General features: G+C 37.8%; 1 protein-coding gene across 15 annotated transcripts in view; it reads right to left on the minus strand.

Annotated features, from left to right (window-relative positions):
- Positions 1-365: 365 nt before the first annotated feature.
- Positions 366-14,934, minus strand: part of prkcbp1l (protein kinase C binding protein 1, like) — a 34,433-nt gene continuing 19,864 nt past the window's right edge. For all 15 annotated transcript variants that reach the window (XM_067446615.1, XM_067446611.1, XM_067446605.1 and 12 more), the window contains 10 exons: positions 13,191-13,663; positions 12,979-13,086; positions 12,734-12,883; positions 10,862-11,383; positions 10,320-10,757; positions 7,182-7,312; positions 6,852-6,932; positions 6,150-6,228; positions 5,204-5,443; positions 366-1,286 (listed from right to left, as the gene is read on the minus strand). In XM_067446615.1, the coding sequence (XP_067302716.1) occupies positions 1,108-1,286; positions 5,204-5,443; positions 6,150-6,228; positions 6,852-6,932; positions 7,182-7,312; positions 10,320-10,757; positions 10,862-11,383; positions 12,734-12,883; positions 12,979-13,086; positions 13,191-13,663 (2,401 nt within the window). In that variant the 3' untranslated portion in view covers positions 366-1,107. The remainder of the gene's footprint in view (positions 1,287-5,203; positions 5,444-6,149; positions 6,229-6,851; positions 6,933-7,181; positions 7,313-10,319; positions 10,758-10,861; positions 11,384-12,733; positions 12,884-12,978; positions 13,087-13,190; positions 13,664-14,934) is intronic.

Below are 14,934 nucleotides of genomic sequence, written 5' to 3' on the forward strand. Positions count from 1 at the left end.
CACATTTTAGAGTGGCATTTTATTGTGGCCAGCCTAAAGCACACCTGTGCAATAATCATGCTGTCTAATATGCCACACCTGTGAGGTAGATTGATTATCTTGGCAAAGGAGAAGTGCTCACTAACACAGATTTATGAACAATATTTGAGAAATGGACCTTTCGTGTACATAGAAAAAGTATTAGATCTTTGAGTTCAGCTCATGATGATACAAAGATGACAGACAGATACATAGATGATACATATTCAGATAGATAGACATACAAAGATAGACAGATAGATGATAAATAGGTATAGATAAACAGATAGACAGACACATATAGATGACTGATAGATAGATGTTGATACAAAAGGCATAAAACATAATGTTGTCTCATAAAGACTTTATTTTTCTTCCAGATATCATCTCTGCTTATTCTTTTGTATTTACAGTATGTAAACAAGAGAGTCCACAAGACAAGAGAGAGAAAAAAAAAAAAACATGCCCACAATATGTAAAATATTTTAATTTGCGCCTCTAGATTTTTGCTTTTTTTAAAAAATTTGTTTATCAAGAAGCCTTTCATGGTTGAAAGATGTGAAAGATATAAATCTTTCCAAGAAATGTAGTGACAATTCATTATTACTAACAATCATATTCTGTACGTTTTTGACCTGTACAAACACGCACTTCATTTACGTTTACCTTTGTATAAAGTGAACTTACTCTTCCAGAGGCACTTCTAAGTGCATCTTTCACATTGAGAGAAAAAAAATTATATTGATCAAACACGATTGTTGAAGTTTACAAAAATTGATATGTATATATAAAAAAAAAGCACAACAGTTTTACAGTTGCATATTTTATATCAAAGGGTGTTTCTGTCTTTGTACTAAACAAGTCACAAATTCAAATACGAAATGTACGTAGAAATGAATCAAACTTCTGTAGGCATTATCCTTATGTCGGTTTGCAAGTTTGATGCAGTGAACAGGAAGTGTGTTGACGTCATGTCATGACCACACTGAAAAAATAATCAGTCTGTTTGAAACGAGTCAAGGTCCTTTGGTGTTCACATCTGACTCCCTTTGAATGGCACTATTCTGATGATGAAAAAGATCACTCGGGTTATGAGACCGCCACGGAGGAGCTGCCTTTAGTGTTGTCTGTGGAGGGGGAAGGTCCATGGTTTGTGGGTGATGTTCTTTCTCCGGTAGATGGAGGTTGGGTTTTAGGGGACTGTCCTACAGGTTTTCCGGCTGTGTCCGAACTGGCTTCAGCTTCCGTTTCCTGCTGAGATGCTGTGGCTATGGAGAATTCAAAAAAGAGAGAATTATTAAATGAGACAAGTGCTTTCGATAATAAATGCATATGTAAAAAGAGAGTGGCTATGTTCAGAAAGGAATACAGCTTACCACATATTGTATACGATCTAGTACTAAGTAAAAAAAAAAGCCCATTTCAGACTGATGACGCATTTCCACTAGTATTAACACCGTAAACACGGCAATAATTTGAATACTTTCATTTTTAAAAAAAAATAATGTACATTTATAACACTAAGAAAAATGGTTCTAACCAGTACAAACTCAGGGTTCTTTTGCTTGTAACAATAGCAGAGACCTTTTAAGGTACCATTGAGAACCATGCTTTGAAAGTGCTCTCTCTATAGGACCTTAATGGGGTTATAAATAACCGTTTATTTTCATTAATATTAATTTTTATTTATTTATTATTAATTAATATAGTTTTTTTTACCCCTCTATCTGACTGGTCTTATAATATCATGTAGCCTCTATTTGGGTTTTACACAAAACAACAACAAAATCAGCATGTCAATTAGGTTCTTTTTTTTTATTATTGACATGGCAAATTGTAGCAAGAATGACAGTGCTCTAACAACAGTTATTAGCTGAATACATTAATAAATAACAATTGATATTAAACATCATACAGATATAGACCAAGATCAAGTGAAATATCTTCACAATCCTCTATGATGTCTTTACGTCCTTCGGACTCTATGACGTCTTTATGTTCTTATGTGTGTATTTTGAGTGGCGGTTTCTTTCTGCAGATGATGAGGTTGTGGCAGCATCTGAAATACACAATTGAGTTTATAGTTACAGTGTCTCTTCCATTTGATTATGTAAAAACAAGCATGTTTAAAATGAGCAAAAATGAACAGTATGTGAGCCCTATACAGGTCTAAAAGGAAAAATGTATATTAAGTCATGGGGTAGCTTTAATTTTTTTGCAATTGGGTATGTTTATGCATAAATTAAAACATTTAAAAAAATCAAATAATATGGATCATAAATTAAATATCTGTGTTACTTAGTATAGAAGAGAAGACAAGTATCCTTAAAGGGTTACTTCAGCGATTAGCATATGGCTTTGTATAGCCCCTTCCACACTGCGATTCTGGCAAATACACGGATAATGCGACCCGGCATTTGTTCCCGGGCCGCTAGATTTGGTCCATTCACACTGCCAGCGAAATACCGTAATATGTGCGCTTTCACACACAACCCGTAACGGTCCCGGATCGAGTTGACACATGACAGCCGGATGTGATGTGTAATGGCGAGCGATCTCAGCTTCAGCGCGGATAGTAAGGAGTTCCGTGGTCTCGACTTGTGTCCAGTTTGCGCACATTTCTGCTTGTTTAATTTTAGTTTGTTTTGTATACGAACACTCTGCGTTTAAAACACCGACTAGCTCTTCTGGCACAGCAGGGTTGTGTTATTGAAAACTACGTACACGTTGCGGCATTAGTTTTGGCTTTTGTTCACACAGCGCTCATCCCGGATCGAACCCCGCAATGTTACTAGGTCCCCGACCCGGGTTCAATTCTGTAATCAATTCCGGGACGTGGTTGCTTTCACACAGAAGGCGACCCGGCAATGTTCTGGGAATATTGCGGGTCCGACGTGCAGTGTGAAAGGGGCTTATCAGTAAAAACCCTGGAGGATATTCAAATGATTGTGCTTCCCCTCCTCATATCCCCCTGAGACAAGCGATTTATGCATTTTATTTCTGGAAAAAAAATTCCTCCCATGACGCAAATATCGTCAATTTGCGCCATCGGAAGAATTGTTGGCCAGAGGCTAAAGACTACAGCCAGCAGAGGGAGCTACGTTTTCAAGTCGCGCGTGGGGGATGGGAGATCACACAGCACTCAGCTGCAGCCTCAGGCATTCATGTTTAAATGGTGCGGCCAGCAGAGCAAAGTAAGTCTTTCAACTTCTCAAACTAATTCCTATGAAAGTTAAGCTTTCAAAGGCATGAACTGAAAACACGCCAGACTGAACATGCGCCGTGAATCTATGCCGTGTGTGCCGTCGCGTTTACCTCAGCTCTCATCACGAGCTCATCCATGACTGTCAATGTGACTCCTGCAGCGTTTTGAGCTGTGACAGTCCCTCAGTGGCTAAATCACATATTGAACACACATGTTCAGTTTTTAATTGTAGTGTCTGTTCTCTAACTGAACTGATTTTATGAAGATGATTGCGGTCGCGGTAGGAAAGTGATCAGTAATCTAGTAGTGGTGGCTTTGGGAATGGCCTCGGGCAGCAAAGCATTCTGGGTATTGTTGCCTTTCATCCCCATGAGACAAAAATAAATTTTCTGTCTTTTCTCAGTCTAGAAAGCACCAAATTAAAAAATTATTTCACATTTCTACTACATTAATGACCCAGTTTAAATACAGATTCATCTTCCCAGCGCTGAAGTACTCCTTTAAATGAACAGTGCAGGTCACACTTACATGTTCTGTTAAACTAAAAAGAGAAAGACATGATTGGCAGGAAACCAGTTACAAATTGAAAGTTAAATTATAGACATTTCAGAAAGAAATCATTTACCTGTTGAGTGTGATGACAGTCTGTGTAGCTGAATGGCTGAGCTCCAGAAAATCAGTAATGAGGTGGCTTTAACAGTTACAGATTTGAAAAACAAAAAGGTGGGCAACCTAAACTCTTACACAAAGAACCATTTCAGCATATAAAGCATTCTTCAGGACCCTATCGTTCTAAGGAATTGTAACCATGTGTAAAAGCCCGTTCACAAGAACTACAAAAGATAACAATAATGATAACTATATTAGCATCCACACACCAGCGGTTTCTAAGTAGGTGCTGCAGTTTTGTAGTCTGCAGCTTTTAATGCTCTTTAAAGCAGAATGGATTCTGATTGGCTACCAACCAGGTATCGTTATAGTTGTGGTGTGGTCTCTGCTATTCTTTTCTATTTAGAATGATTTTTAGAACTACATCTAGTTATCGTCCTTGGTGTGACCAGGCCTTAAAGAACCACCTTTAAAGTATACTTTTGCGTTTTGTTTATATGTTATGTAATTTACCCAACTATGATAACTTCCACTTTTGACAACCCCAGAATTGTGAAAAGGGTCGATAGTAAATGGTGAATAAAAAAGTAAACAAAAAAAAGTAGTATACATTTTACAATGTGAGTAGCATTCTGTTATCGTCTTGGGATAGTAATAGGTTATTTAGCATTTTTGATTTAATTGTCTGAACATCACTTTTTAAAAAATATAATTTGATCTGACAAAAAAATCAATTACATTACACTGAAATTAAATATTCATGTTGAGTGCATTGCATTATGGGACATAGTATTCAGTGCAGTGTGCTCTGTTGTCTACTGCCCATTTTTTCCAATTGCAGTAGGTAGAAAAATACACACTCTATAAGAGGAATAATAACCCCAAAAGTTTTCATTCATTCACACTTATGTCATTTTATAAGACTTTCAAAACACAAATGAAGATATTTTTAATAACATATGAAAGTTAAAAAAAATATCTGTCCCTCCAATTCATCCAAAACTCTGATGGTTCAAAAAGTTAAAGAGATCATAAAAGAACTCCTTATGATTTGAGTGGTTTAAAGCCTTCTGAAGAGACACAATCACTTTATATGATGAACAGATTTAATCTAGGCTTTCATTCACATATAAACATTGATCATCGAACATACATAGAGCTTAATTTTTGGGTGAACTAAGTAGTATGTAATTATGTTGTTCTGAACAGCCATTCAGGGCAGTGGTTTAGCACATCTGCATTGACATATTGAGCTTATTGACATGAAGTTCCAATCTGACCCTAACATTTTATGATCCCATTTCCAACAGTTTTGGTAAAAGTGGTTAAAAGTGAAAAATTAAAGAGGGAGTAAGGTAGAGAAATGTTTACCTGACTGGGTGCAGGATTTCATGTGTTCGGGCCAGTGTGCCTGCTGGCATGGGTAGTCGCAGTAACTTGTGTTCCAGCAGCAGTAGAAAATGGCCTCTTTCTTGCAGTTGGCACACCACTGCTTCTTCTTGGTCTCATCCACCGCCTGCTGTTTCTCCACCTCCATCTGTTTCTTGACCTCTGACACTAGCCGCTCTCTCTCCTGCTCCAAACTCTGCCTCATTTCAGCCATGGTCAGCTCTACACACAAACCCACACCCAATGTTGATATATATGTGGTTGAAGCTCTGTAATGGTCCTCAAGAATGTGTAGGAGTTTAGTGTAAAAGCCTGTTTATATATTAGTGCCGCTTTGTTTACAGAGGTAACCAAGGAAACTCCAAATTGCTGCTGTTCCATTAGGTCCTGATCAGACAGAACGCCTTTTTGCAGCGAGAGGCGACTTTTTTATAGATTTGCGCTGGCCGAGAGTGTTATGAGTGGTGATTATGCGCCCCAGACACCTCACGTTGTAACCGCCTTCTGCGCCTCGCGATTTTGAAGAAGCGCATGAAGTTGGAAAAAAAAAACTCTGAATAGAAATGCACTTAACGTCATTGTCCAATCGAATGAATGGAGAAGCGGGCCTTCCGTTGTGGTGACTGTTACCTTGATTCGACTGACAGGACAGGACAGCTAATTCAGGGTTTTCCTAGCAACATAAAAAAACTGCAACGCACTGCTCTTTTCTAAATGAAAAAAAACATCAACCAAAAAAGGAAGCCTAACCTAACCTAAAACCTTCTAACCTAAAAAACGCGTTCTGTCTGATCGGGCCTAAGCGGGTCTCGTTGTTTTTTTTTATATGGACGGAGGAGGGGCTTCATTGACAAAAGGTTGGGAACCAGTATGCTGTAGCATCCCGAAACAGTTTGCAGTGCTATTGCAAATCATTAAGGAGAGTTACCCAGGTTATGTTTCATCTCTGACAGCTCCTGCTGATGCAACCACTGGAGTTTCTCAATCTCAATCCGCAACCGCCGAATCTACAAGAAAATCCACAGAGAATGTCACAAGTTTGTCTGTTTTTTTAAAGTCACCATGAAATAAAAAATGGACATCTTATTTTTTGGTGGAATTTTGCAGTATTTATTATTTATCTGTGCACATTATTTTAATTAATGTCATTTTGTAGCCTTTTATTAAAATAAATCGCCCTGCCTCTTGCAGTGAGATCTCTGCTCTTCTCTGGTGATGTGTTTACTGGTGCAAGGGCGGGACATTTTTACACCGTTTCACAGTCGGTCAAAATAGGGAAGAAATGACTATCACAGCATATGTTTCATGGTGATTTTAATGCCATGCCAGCTTCTGTGGCTATTTTAATAGCAAGAAAAATGTATGGTAAACTAAATTAGGTTTTAAAATATATTTTTCCAAAAACACTAAATGTTTATGTTTGTTAAAAAAAAAAAGTGTAACATGCTGGGGGATCTTCTAATATAAACGAGAACCATATCAAAGTATTTGGCAAAATAGGAATTCAGTCTGTCAACCGGCAACCAGTAAGTGTCTTGAAAAATGTCATAAAATGGACATTGACAAAGAGTGTGGATGATGGAATAAAATCAACCAATAGAAATTATATAAGGCACAAAAAAGTACAAACCTCTGCAATGGTGTTCCCCGTAGTGCTCTTAGAGAGATCATTGTATATCTCTGTCATTGTTCCCTTGATCACGTCCATCATCTGCCATTATGATGGATAACACAGACAACACCACAATCAAATTCACAATTGACTTTTAAATGATTTAGACAATTATGTTCTTTCATTATATTTATTTCTTTCAAAGTTGCATTAGCTGTGGCAATCAAGGCTTAAACACACTATTACAACACTCTACATAAAAATGTCAAATAAGAAATGTTTTATTAATGTAGCATTAATGTGCTCTTTAATTGACCAATTTGATAGTGAAGAGAATATATGGCTCACCTTAGTGGTGTACTTGGCGATGTCAGCGGCGACTTCAGCAGAGGCAGGAGGTGTGAGGAAGTCTCCAGCCAGGCTGGAAGGGGATGTACCAGACCCTGTGTTAACAGGTGAAGTGTCTTTCGGTTGAACAGCTGTGAAACAAGAGAAAGGATTCATGCCAAATTAAACCAATGTTCTGGCTTCAACAAAAAATAAGTTGCATAAGGCCAATCACCACAGAAAATCATTTTGCCTCATCCTTAAGTTGTTTTTTGTTGTTGTCAGTTGTTTGCAATGCAAAATACAAAGAAATTATAAATGTGAAGCTCATAAAAAAATTGTGAAATGACTTTTGAAAGATTATTATTTGAGCTCTATAAAATTGCTATATGGATGGACAGCTGATGAATCATGATGTCCAAATAAAGTAACATGATTTATTTTATATGTTGTTCTTATTGTTTATGTAGAGCAAAGAATTCTAGGAAGCATATTATAGCAAAAATCTTTTGCTATACGCTTCGGGCACCTCAAGATCCGATTCTACTGTAGTGCCGATCTTTTTTTTTCTTATTTACGTATTCTATTAATAAAACTACATTTTTATTATTATTACATATGTAATTATAAATACTTTTTAAAATAAACACACATTAACAAAATGTATTAAAACAATTGCATGGTAATCTTTTTAAATATATAAACTAATATAGCTTAAAAAAACTAGTAAATTACATAAAGGAACAAAAAAACATTACAAGCAATAAACAGAATATCAGGATTTTAGAGTATCCTGGCTATCTGAATGTTTTCCATTCATTTTTACTGCTATTTAATTATGAGGGTGACATCATAAACTGTCGGAGATCCAATAAGCTACATTCAAACTAATGCACAGAGTTCTTGTGGTTTGTCCTGTCTGTTTAATCCCTTAATATATGCACAATACATATATAAGTCCACTGCATTCCAAATGACATAAATGATGCCTTCGTAGAGAATTTGTAAGGAAAATACCGTCGGGCGAGCCCATGCACTACACACATAAAATCAAGCAAAGTGCATGTTCCTCACAATCACAGTACATATCCTGGGCAATGAAGCCTGCGAATGTCCTTGGAGTTCAGTTCAACTAGGGGTGGGCGATATCTCGATATTTAAAATATATCGAGATATTTTTTCAGCTCGATATGGATTTGGACATATCGTATATATCGATATATTGTTTATATTTAATTCTGATTCCGCCACTTTGCTTGTTTGCCTTCTCTGTGCTGTGCTGTGCTGTGCTCGCGGAGCCTCGCGCGCCTCCCGCCTCTTGCTTTTGTTCCCCCTCCCCTCGCGTGTTGTCTCATTGAACACGGCTGCTTCCACAACCAGGTGAGGATTAGTTATCATGTTGACAAGCGCGCACGTTGTTCAGGACTCAGTTTAGAGACCATGTTTTCCTTCTAACACAACTGCTTGCTAAAAATTAATAAAGAAATATTAATGTTCATCATAGTTCAAATCGCACGTTTCACCCACAGACAGGTGATTGACACTACTGGTGCGAGACGCGGTCGCAATCATGCCAGTTTATGATCTGTGTCTAACTGATCGCATAGTTTTCGGTTAAAATGTCAAAATGATCGCATATCATTTGAAAACATTTAAAAAGTATTGCAATATCATTACTATTATTATTTTGTCAGCTTTATCACGCGATTATGATGAATAGGTCTGTTCACGTTTTAACCAAGAGTGAAAAACGCGACATCCCGGGTGTCCTGAGACACGCGGTGCTCTTCTGTAAGTTGTACTGTATCATATTATCATATAGCCTACCTTCTGACATTCATATTTCGTTCTGTAACTGGAAAAGAAGTGAAATTCAGCTCATGTGTAGCCTACATGATCCGCATGATGAGTTTGAATTTTGTCAAACTCATGACAAACATCACTGTTTGAATTTTGATACAAATTTAACAGGAAATGGTGTTATGACAATATCAGTTTATTAATATCTCAGTCATGCCCCCATCTTTCTGCAAAATGCTTACTGTTTACTTTAACTGTAAAAAAGGGAGTCTTTGATTCATCTTTTTAAAGCATGAAATAAATGAAAAGAAGGCAATAATATTTTCTTTTACAGTTAAATTATTATTATTAATGTAATCAGGGAGTTTTTTTTTTTTAAATGTCGCAAAAGCACTTGACTACCTCTTTGCACTTCAATTTTTTAAAAAAAGTTTTTGTGGTATTTGGCATATTTGTTTTTGCTGTAGTTTTTAGGGGGTTATTTTTCCTGTAAAGATATCGAGATATATATCGTATATCGAGATATAGCAAAATATATCGAGATATATTTTTTGCTCCATATCGCCCAGCCCTAAGTTCAACCTTTCCGAAATGTATGAAAGATTATCCTACAGAAGCTTCAAGTGGTGTGATGTGTGTGAGGATTTGGAATCCATCAGAATACGGGTGTGTTTCTACACACAGCGCCATCTCGCATCTGTGGTTAAAAACTAAGCTGAGAATCGAGATCTTCTCCCACCCCTATTGTATAGTATGACCAACAAAATATTAGAGGGCTTAAACAAACTGTTCTGTTGTGTAGCGTGCCAAGGTAATGCTTCCTCAGAGCTGACTGCTTTACTTTTGCGTTTCACATGAACAAAGTGTAATCCCAGCCTTTGCGGTTAAAAAAGAAATATCAAAATCGTTTTATCAAATCGCAATATTAACGCAAATATGATTTATCATTCAGCCCTAATTCAAATGAAAATAATCCTTTTCTATTTAATGACTAGATTTTGCATTAGATATTTTATTGCTCATCCAGATCAGTGGTCCGGGGGAGCCCTCACCACAGCATATTTTGCATGTCTTCCTCATCTAACACACCTGAATCCACTCATCAGCTCATTAGTAGAGCCTGCAAGACTTGAATTGGGTGTGGCTGATGAGGGAGACATAAAAAATGTGTTTGGAAAAAAAGTTTGATGAGAATTATTATTATTATTTTTTTAAATATGATTGCAAATTACTTCAGCTCATGATTTATTTTATATTATATATTTTAAAATATTATTTTTATTTATTTATATATTGTTTATGTATGTATACATGTGTGTATGTGTGTAAATCTTCTGCACTGGGAAATGATGTATTTACCTTTGACGGACTGTCTGGTTTGGTAGCGTGTGCTGTTGTTGGCTGATGTCTGGGGCTGTGCTTGGCTCTGAGCCTCTGTTTTTTGAGGAACCATCTCTCCTTGTTGTTGTTGTCTCTGCACCTTTTGCGTGTGCCACTTCTGAGATGAAGTCTGGAATTTACCACCAGCATGGTTCCATGTCGCAGGTCTTTGGGCCGGCTGTGTGCTCTCTTTAGGCAGCAGAGGGCGCTGTTTTTTCACTACATTGGATGCGGCAGGGACGGTAGACCCGGGATGAACGGCCGAGGTGGAGGTGGCTTGAGTAGCAGATGCAGTTGTGACGGTGGCTGGGGGCTTGATGGCTGATAAGGCTGCATCTTTTGAACCAGGATTGGAGGAAGATGAAGCATTATCGGTGGATGGAGAAGCTGATATGCTGGTCAATGCAGGAGCTTTACCTAAACAAAGGGAATAATGCAATGTAGACATTTCATTTTAAAGATTGTTTAAATATTCTAGAGATGTTTTTTTTTTAGAGAAACAAAACACAGCATTTATCTACCATCTGTTTTAATGCCCGCCTGATCTTTAGGTGTAGAGACGGGGGCTGATGGAGTCTCTCGCTTGGCTTTCTTCTTTTCCCTCCCACCTGGTTCTTCACCGAGGTCTATAACCAGCTCCCGTTCAGAGTCCGAGTCCACATCCACCTCTGGTCCGGCGGGCCGGACGTCCTGCCCAGGCTGTGACCGCTCCTTCTGGGTCGGCTGCAGGGGTTTGTTCTTCTCCTGAGAGTCTTTCTCCACAGCACTACTTAACTTCTCTTTGGTCTGGGGATCTGAGGATTTCTTGTCCCCACCTGTAGTTCCTCCAGCAGTAGATGGGGCAGCGTCTTGTTCTTGTCCTTGTGCAGATGAAGGTCTCGGTCTCTTTTTGGAGTCTTTGTGGACACTGTTGTTGTGGTTAGCGTTTTTGGGCTTCTGATCATCGTCAGACATGTATTCGCTGTCACTAGAGTCAGATTTGTCTGAGTCGTCTGAATCACTGTGTTCAACACCACGGTACATATCAGAGATCTCATCAATTCCTGTGGACATCAAGAGACATTTTTCAGTTCTAAATTTTACAGACTGCATATCTTGATACATATTCATTTTAATCACCCAAAACAAACAAAAATCTAGCCAATACCCATGGTGAGTTTTTTCAGGACAGCTGCATAACTTTATATAATTTTTTTTGCTAACATTAGCAGGTTAGTTCAATTGCTAGCTACCAACCAAATGTTAAATGAATACAGAATGCTGTAGGGTTGAGCATAAAAACAGTAGTGGTGGATTCTGATAAGACAATAAAATTACACAAAAACCTAGACTGATTAGATTATCATTTACAATGCTTTATGGGAGTTTATTGCCTCATAAAAAGATGTTACGGTTGAGAATTTTCAATACATAAGTTGGAATTTGAACTGAATTGGTCACGGACAACAGGAAGCTGAATTGGGGTATGAAATGGAATGACAATAAGAGAAATCTGACTGAATTGCAAAGAAATGTAATGCAACCTTGGTCTATAAATCTGTTTGTCTGTCTGTCTATAAGGCCTGTAAAAATATTTCCATATGTTACCAATATAAACTTTCTTGTTCTTGTTTTACATGACACATTGTAGTTAATGTAATGTAATTCAATTATTTAAATTCATTTTAATTCTGTCTTAATATTAAAATTACAATTCTAGTTCATTTTTACTACATCAATTTAAATTGATCAATTCTGAATGGCACAAACCAATGTAGTAAATACAATATTCATATTTGTGCTGCTTGAAATCTAATATTGCAATGTTGTGATTGATCTAATTATGATTCAAAGATCTTTATTGAAGAATTTTCTGATATTCATATAGAAGAAATAAATGTGAATGCAAGTTTGCTGAAAAAATGGATGGTCATTCAGTGCATTTACATGTTGTTTACATAATGTTGCATAGTTGCAATAGTTGCATTAAACTTAGTGGATTTGATATATCGATAAACAGGCATGTAAATGCCATAATCACATATTAAATCGTTCTGACCAAAGTGTGCATATGCTCTGACGTAAACGTATGCCATGTATCATCAACGCTGTGACATTAATCTGAAATTTCCTCTTCTCCAAATCACTAAACTTGTTCAACACAACTCGCAGTCTCTGCTACGTGTCTTCATCTAGCTGGCACGAAGAATGTGACAGGAGCGTAGGCAAACCCGGGCATTGCAATGTTTGATGCGAGTAGATTAAAACAATGGCTGCTAACAGGCATACTGTATGCCTATCTGAGTGTGGTATAACCATAAATATTAGCAAATAATCAGAATAATAAAAATGACATGTAAACGTAGTCATTGTTGAGGTCTATCATCATTTCAGTGTGTTTGTGTGTGAATTACCTAGCTGGGCCTTGCAGCTCTCTATAGTCTTATCCAAACTCCTAGTAGGTTTTTTGGGAGAGGTGAGAAGAACCGATGTCCCTTGCTGCAGCTGCTGCTGTTGTACAGTCTCACTCAACTCCTTCAAGTCCATTTCAGCTTTGATGCGATCTGAGGGAACACATTCAACAATTCAAATTCAAGAAACAGAGAAATAAATGGTGCAGTTGTCATTGTGGTGGGCAGCAGGTTGATTTGAGACTCACCAAGATTGAGGTTGAGGATGCCTCCTGTTGCCGTGCTCCTTTCCTGTTTAACCGGCGTGGGTAGGAGAGGCTTAGGGCTGCCACTTGTCTTCAGAGATGCAGGGGATGCTGTTAGAAGTTTTTAGAAGGGCCAAATTTTAGAAGTTTATCACCCAGTATTGTTTGTTAAACAAAATATTGGCCAATTAAACGCAGGAAATCTAGTTAATCACCTGTATAATCCATCGAGTCTTCTCCGGCGCTATAGTGACTCGATGACACTCTTGCACCTCGCTCGTCCTGCTCCAGGTCTGACCCTGTGTGGACTGAAGAGTTGGTGCTCATTGGTGATCTGGGCATGTCCGTCACAGAGATCCGTCGTCCCGCCCCTGCTGACATAACTGTCTTACCCAGGAGCATCTTGGGGGATGCGGTCATATCGAAGTTGAACTTGACTTTGTCCTGTTTCTCATTCTTCACCGTGCCTTTCTTAGGGTTACTAGGGTCCTGCAGCATTTGGAACTGGTTGTTGGGTGTGTAAGGCGTCCGGAACGGAGCGTAGTTGAACACGGCATATTTCTTGCGCACGTTTTCCACATAGACCTCCATTTCTTGCATGGCGCTGTTGAAGATGCTTTTAGTCTTCTTCACAGAGAAGGGGATCTCCTTAGACATGAGGTAACAGTTGTTTATGGGCACCCAGGCTCTGAAAGTTAAATGATGGGGGAAGTACATACTTTAATACAAATAAAGAAATGTGTATGGCAGTATGATGCCACTATGAGATCCTTGTTGATGTACACTACCGCTCAAAAGTTTGTAAAAAATAAAAGGCCCGGTTTCACAAACAGGGCTTAGGCTAAGCTAGGATTAGGCATTAGTACAATTAGGACATTTTAAGGGATATTACCTCGCTTTTTCATATTAAACATTTATTCCCTTAACTAAGGCGAGTTGATAAATACCTCACTCGTCTTAGTGCATGCACTTAATCGCTCTGACGTGCGGTGACGATCTGATAGCATTTAGCTTAGCCCACTAAGCCCAGTTCATTCACTATGGCACCAAACAGAGATCAAGTTAGAAGTGACTAAACACCTCCACATTTAACCTATTTAAATACAGTTACACGAATAGTTGAACAACCTAGTGTGGTGACACAAAATAAAACGTGGTGCTTTTCTAAGCGGGTTAAAAAGGCGAACTATAATGTATGGCGGAATAGCACTTCTGAGAGTACTTCAACTCGGCGAAGTAAAAAGTCACGCCTGAAAAATTCTCCCTCAAATCTCCCCATCCCCCTCTCATTTCTGTCAATAGGCGGAGAGGATTTTTCAGGTGTGACTTTTTACTGCACCACTTTTTACTGCTGGAATAACATAGTTTTATGAAAAAGTGATGGAGTATCCCTTTAAATAACTTTTATAAACTTGCCCTAGAAAAAAAAACTCTACTGGTGTGCATCTTAAGACAAAACAATGGCACTGACACATTTTAAGAAATATCAGTGCAAGTTTCTTTCAGTTAAAACAACTCAAACATGCATTTTAGTCTAGGACTACCTGAAACCAGAGGGCTATGTTTTAATGTTTTGAAAGAAGTCACCTTGTCGAAATGTTCACCAAGGCTGCATTCATTTGATAAAAAATACAGTAAAAACAGTAATAATGTCTCAGCACCATTACTCTAGTATTCAGTGTCACATGATCTTTCAGAAATCATTCTAAAATGCTGATGTGATGCTGTAGAAACCATCCTTATTATTATAAAATGTTGAGCTGCTTAATATTTTTGTGGAAACCATGACACATTTAATTGCATTAAATTGATTTGAAATAGAAACATTTTGTAACATTATGAATGTTTTATATACTGTCACTTTTGAGCACTTTGTAAAAGTATTATTTCTTATTTTTTGTTTACATTTTCTTAATGGTATTATATTACACAAAAAATATTAAGCAGCGCAACTGTTTT

Source organism: Pseudorasbora parva, chromosome 6 (genome assembly GCF_024679245.1).
Source record: "Pseudorasbora parva isolate DD20220531a chromosome 6, ASM2467924v1, whole genome shotgun sequence".
NCBI classification, from domain to species: domain Eukaryota; kingdom Metazoa; phylum Chordata; class Actinopteri; order Cypriniformes; family Gobionidae; genus Pseudorasbora; species Pseudorasbora parva.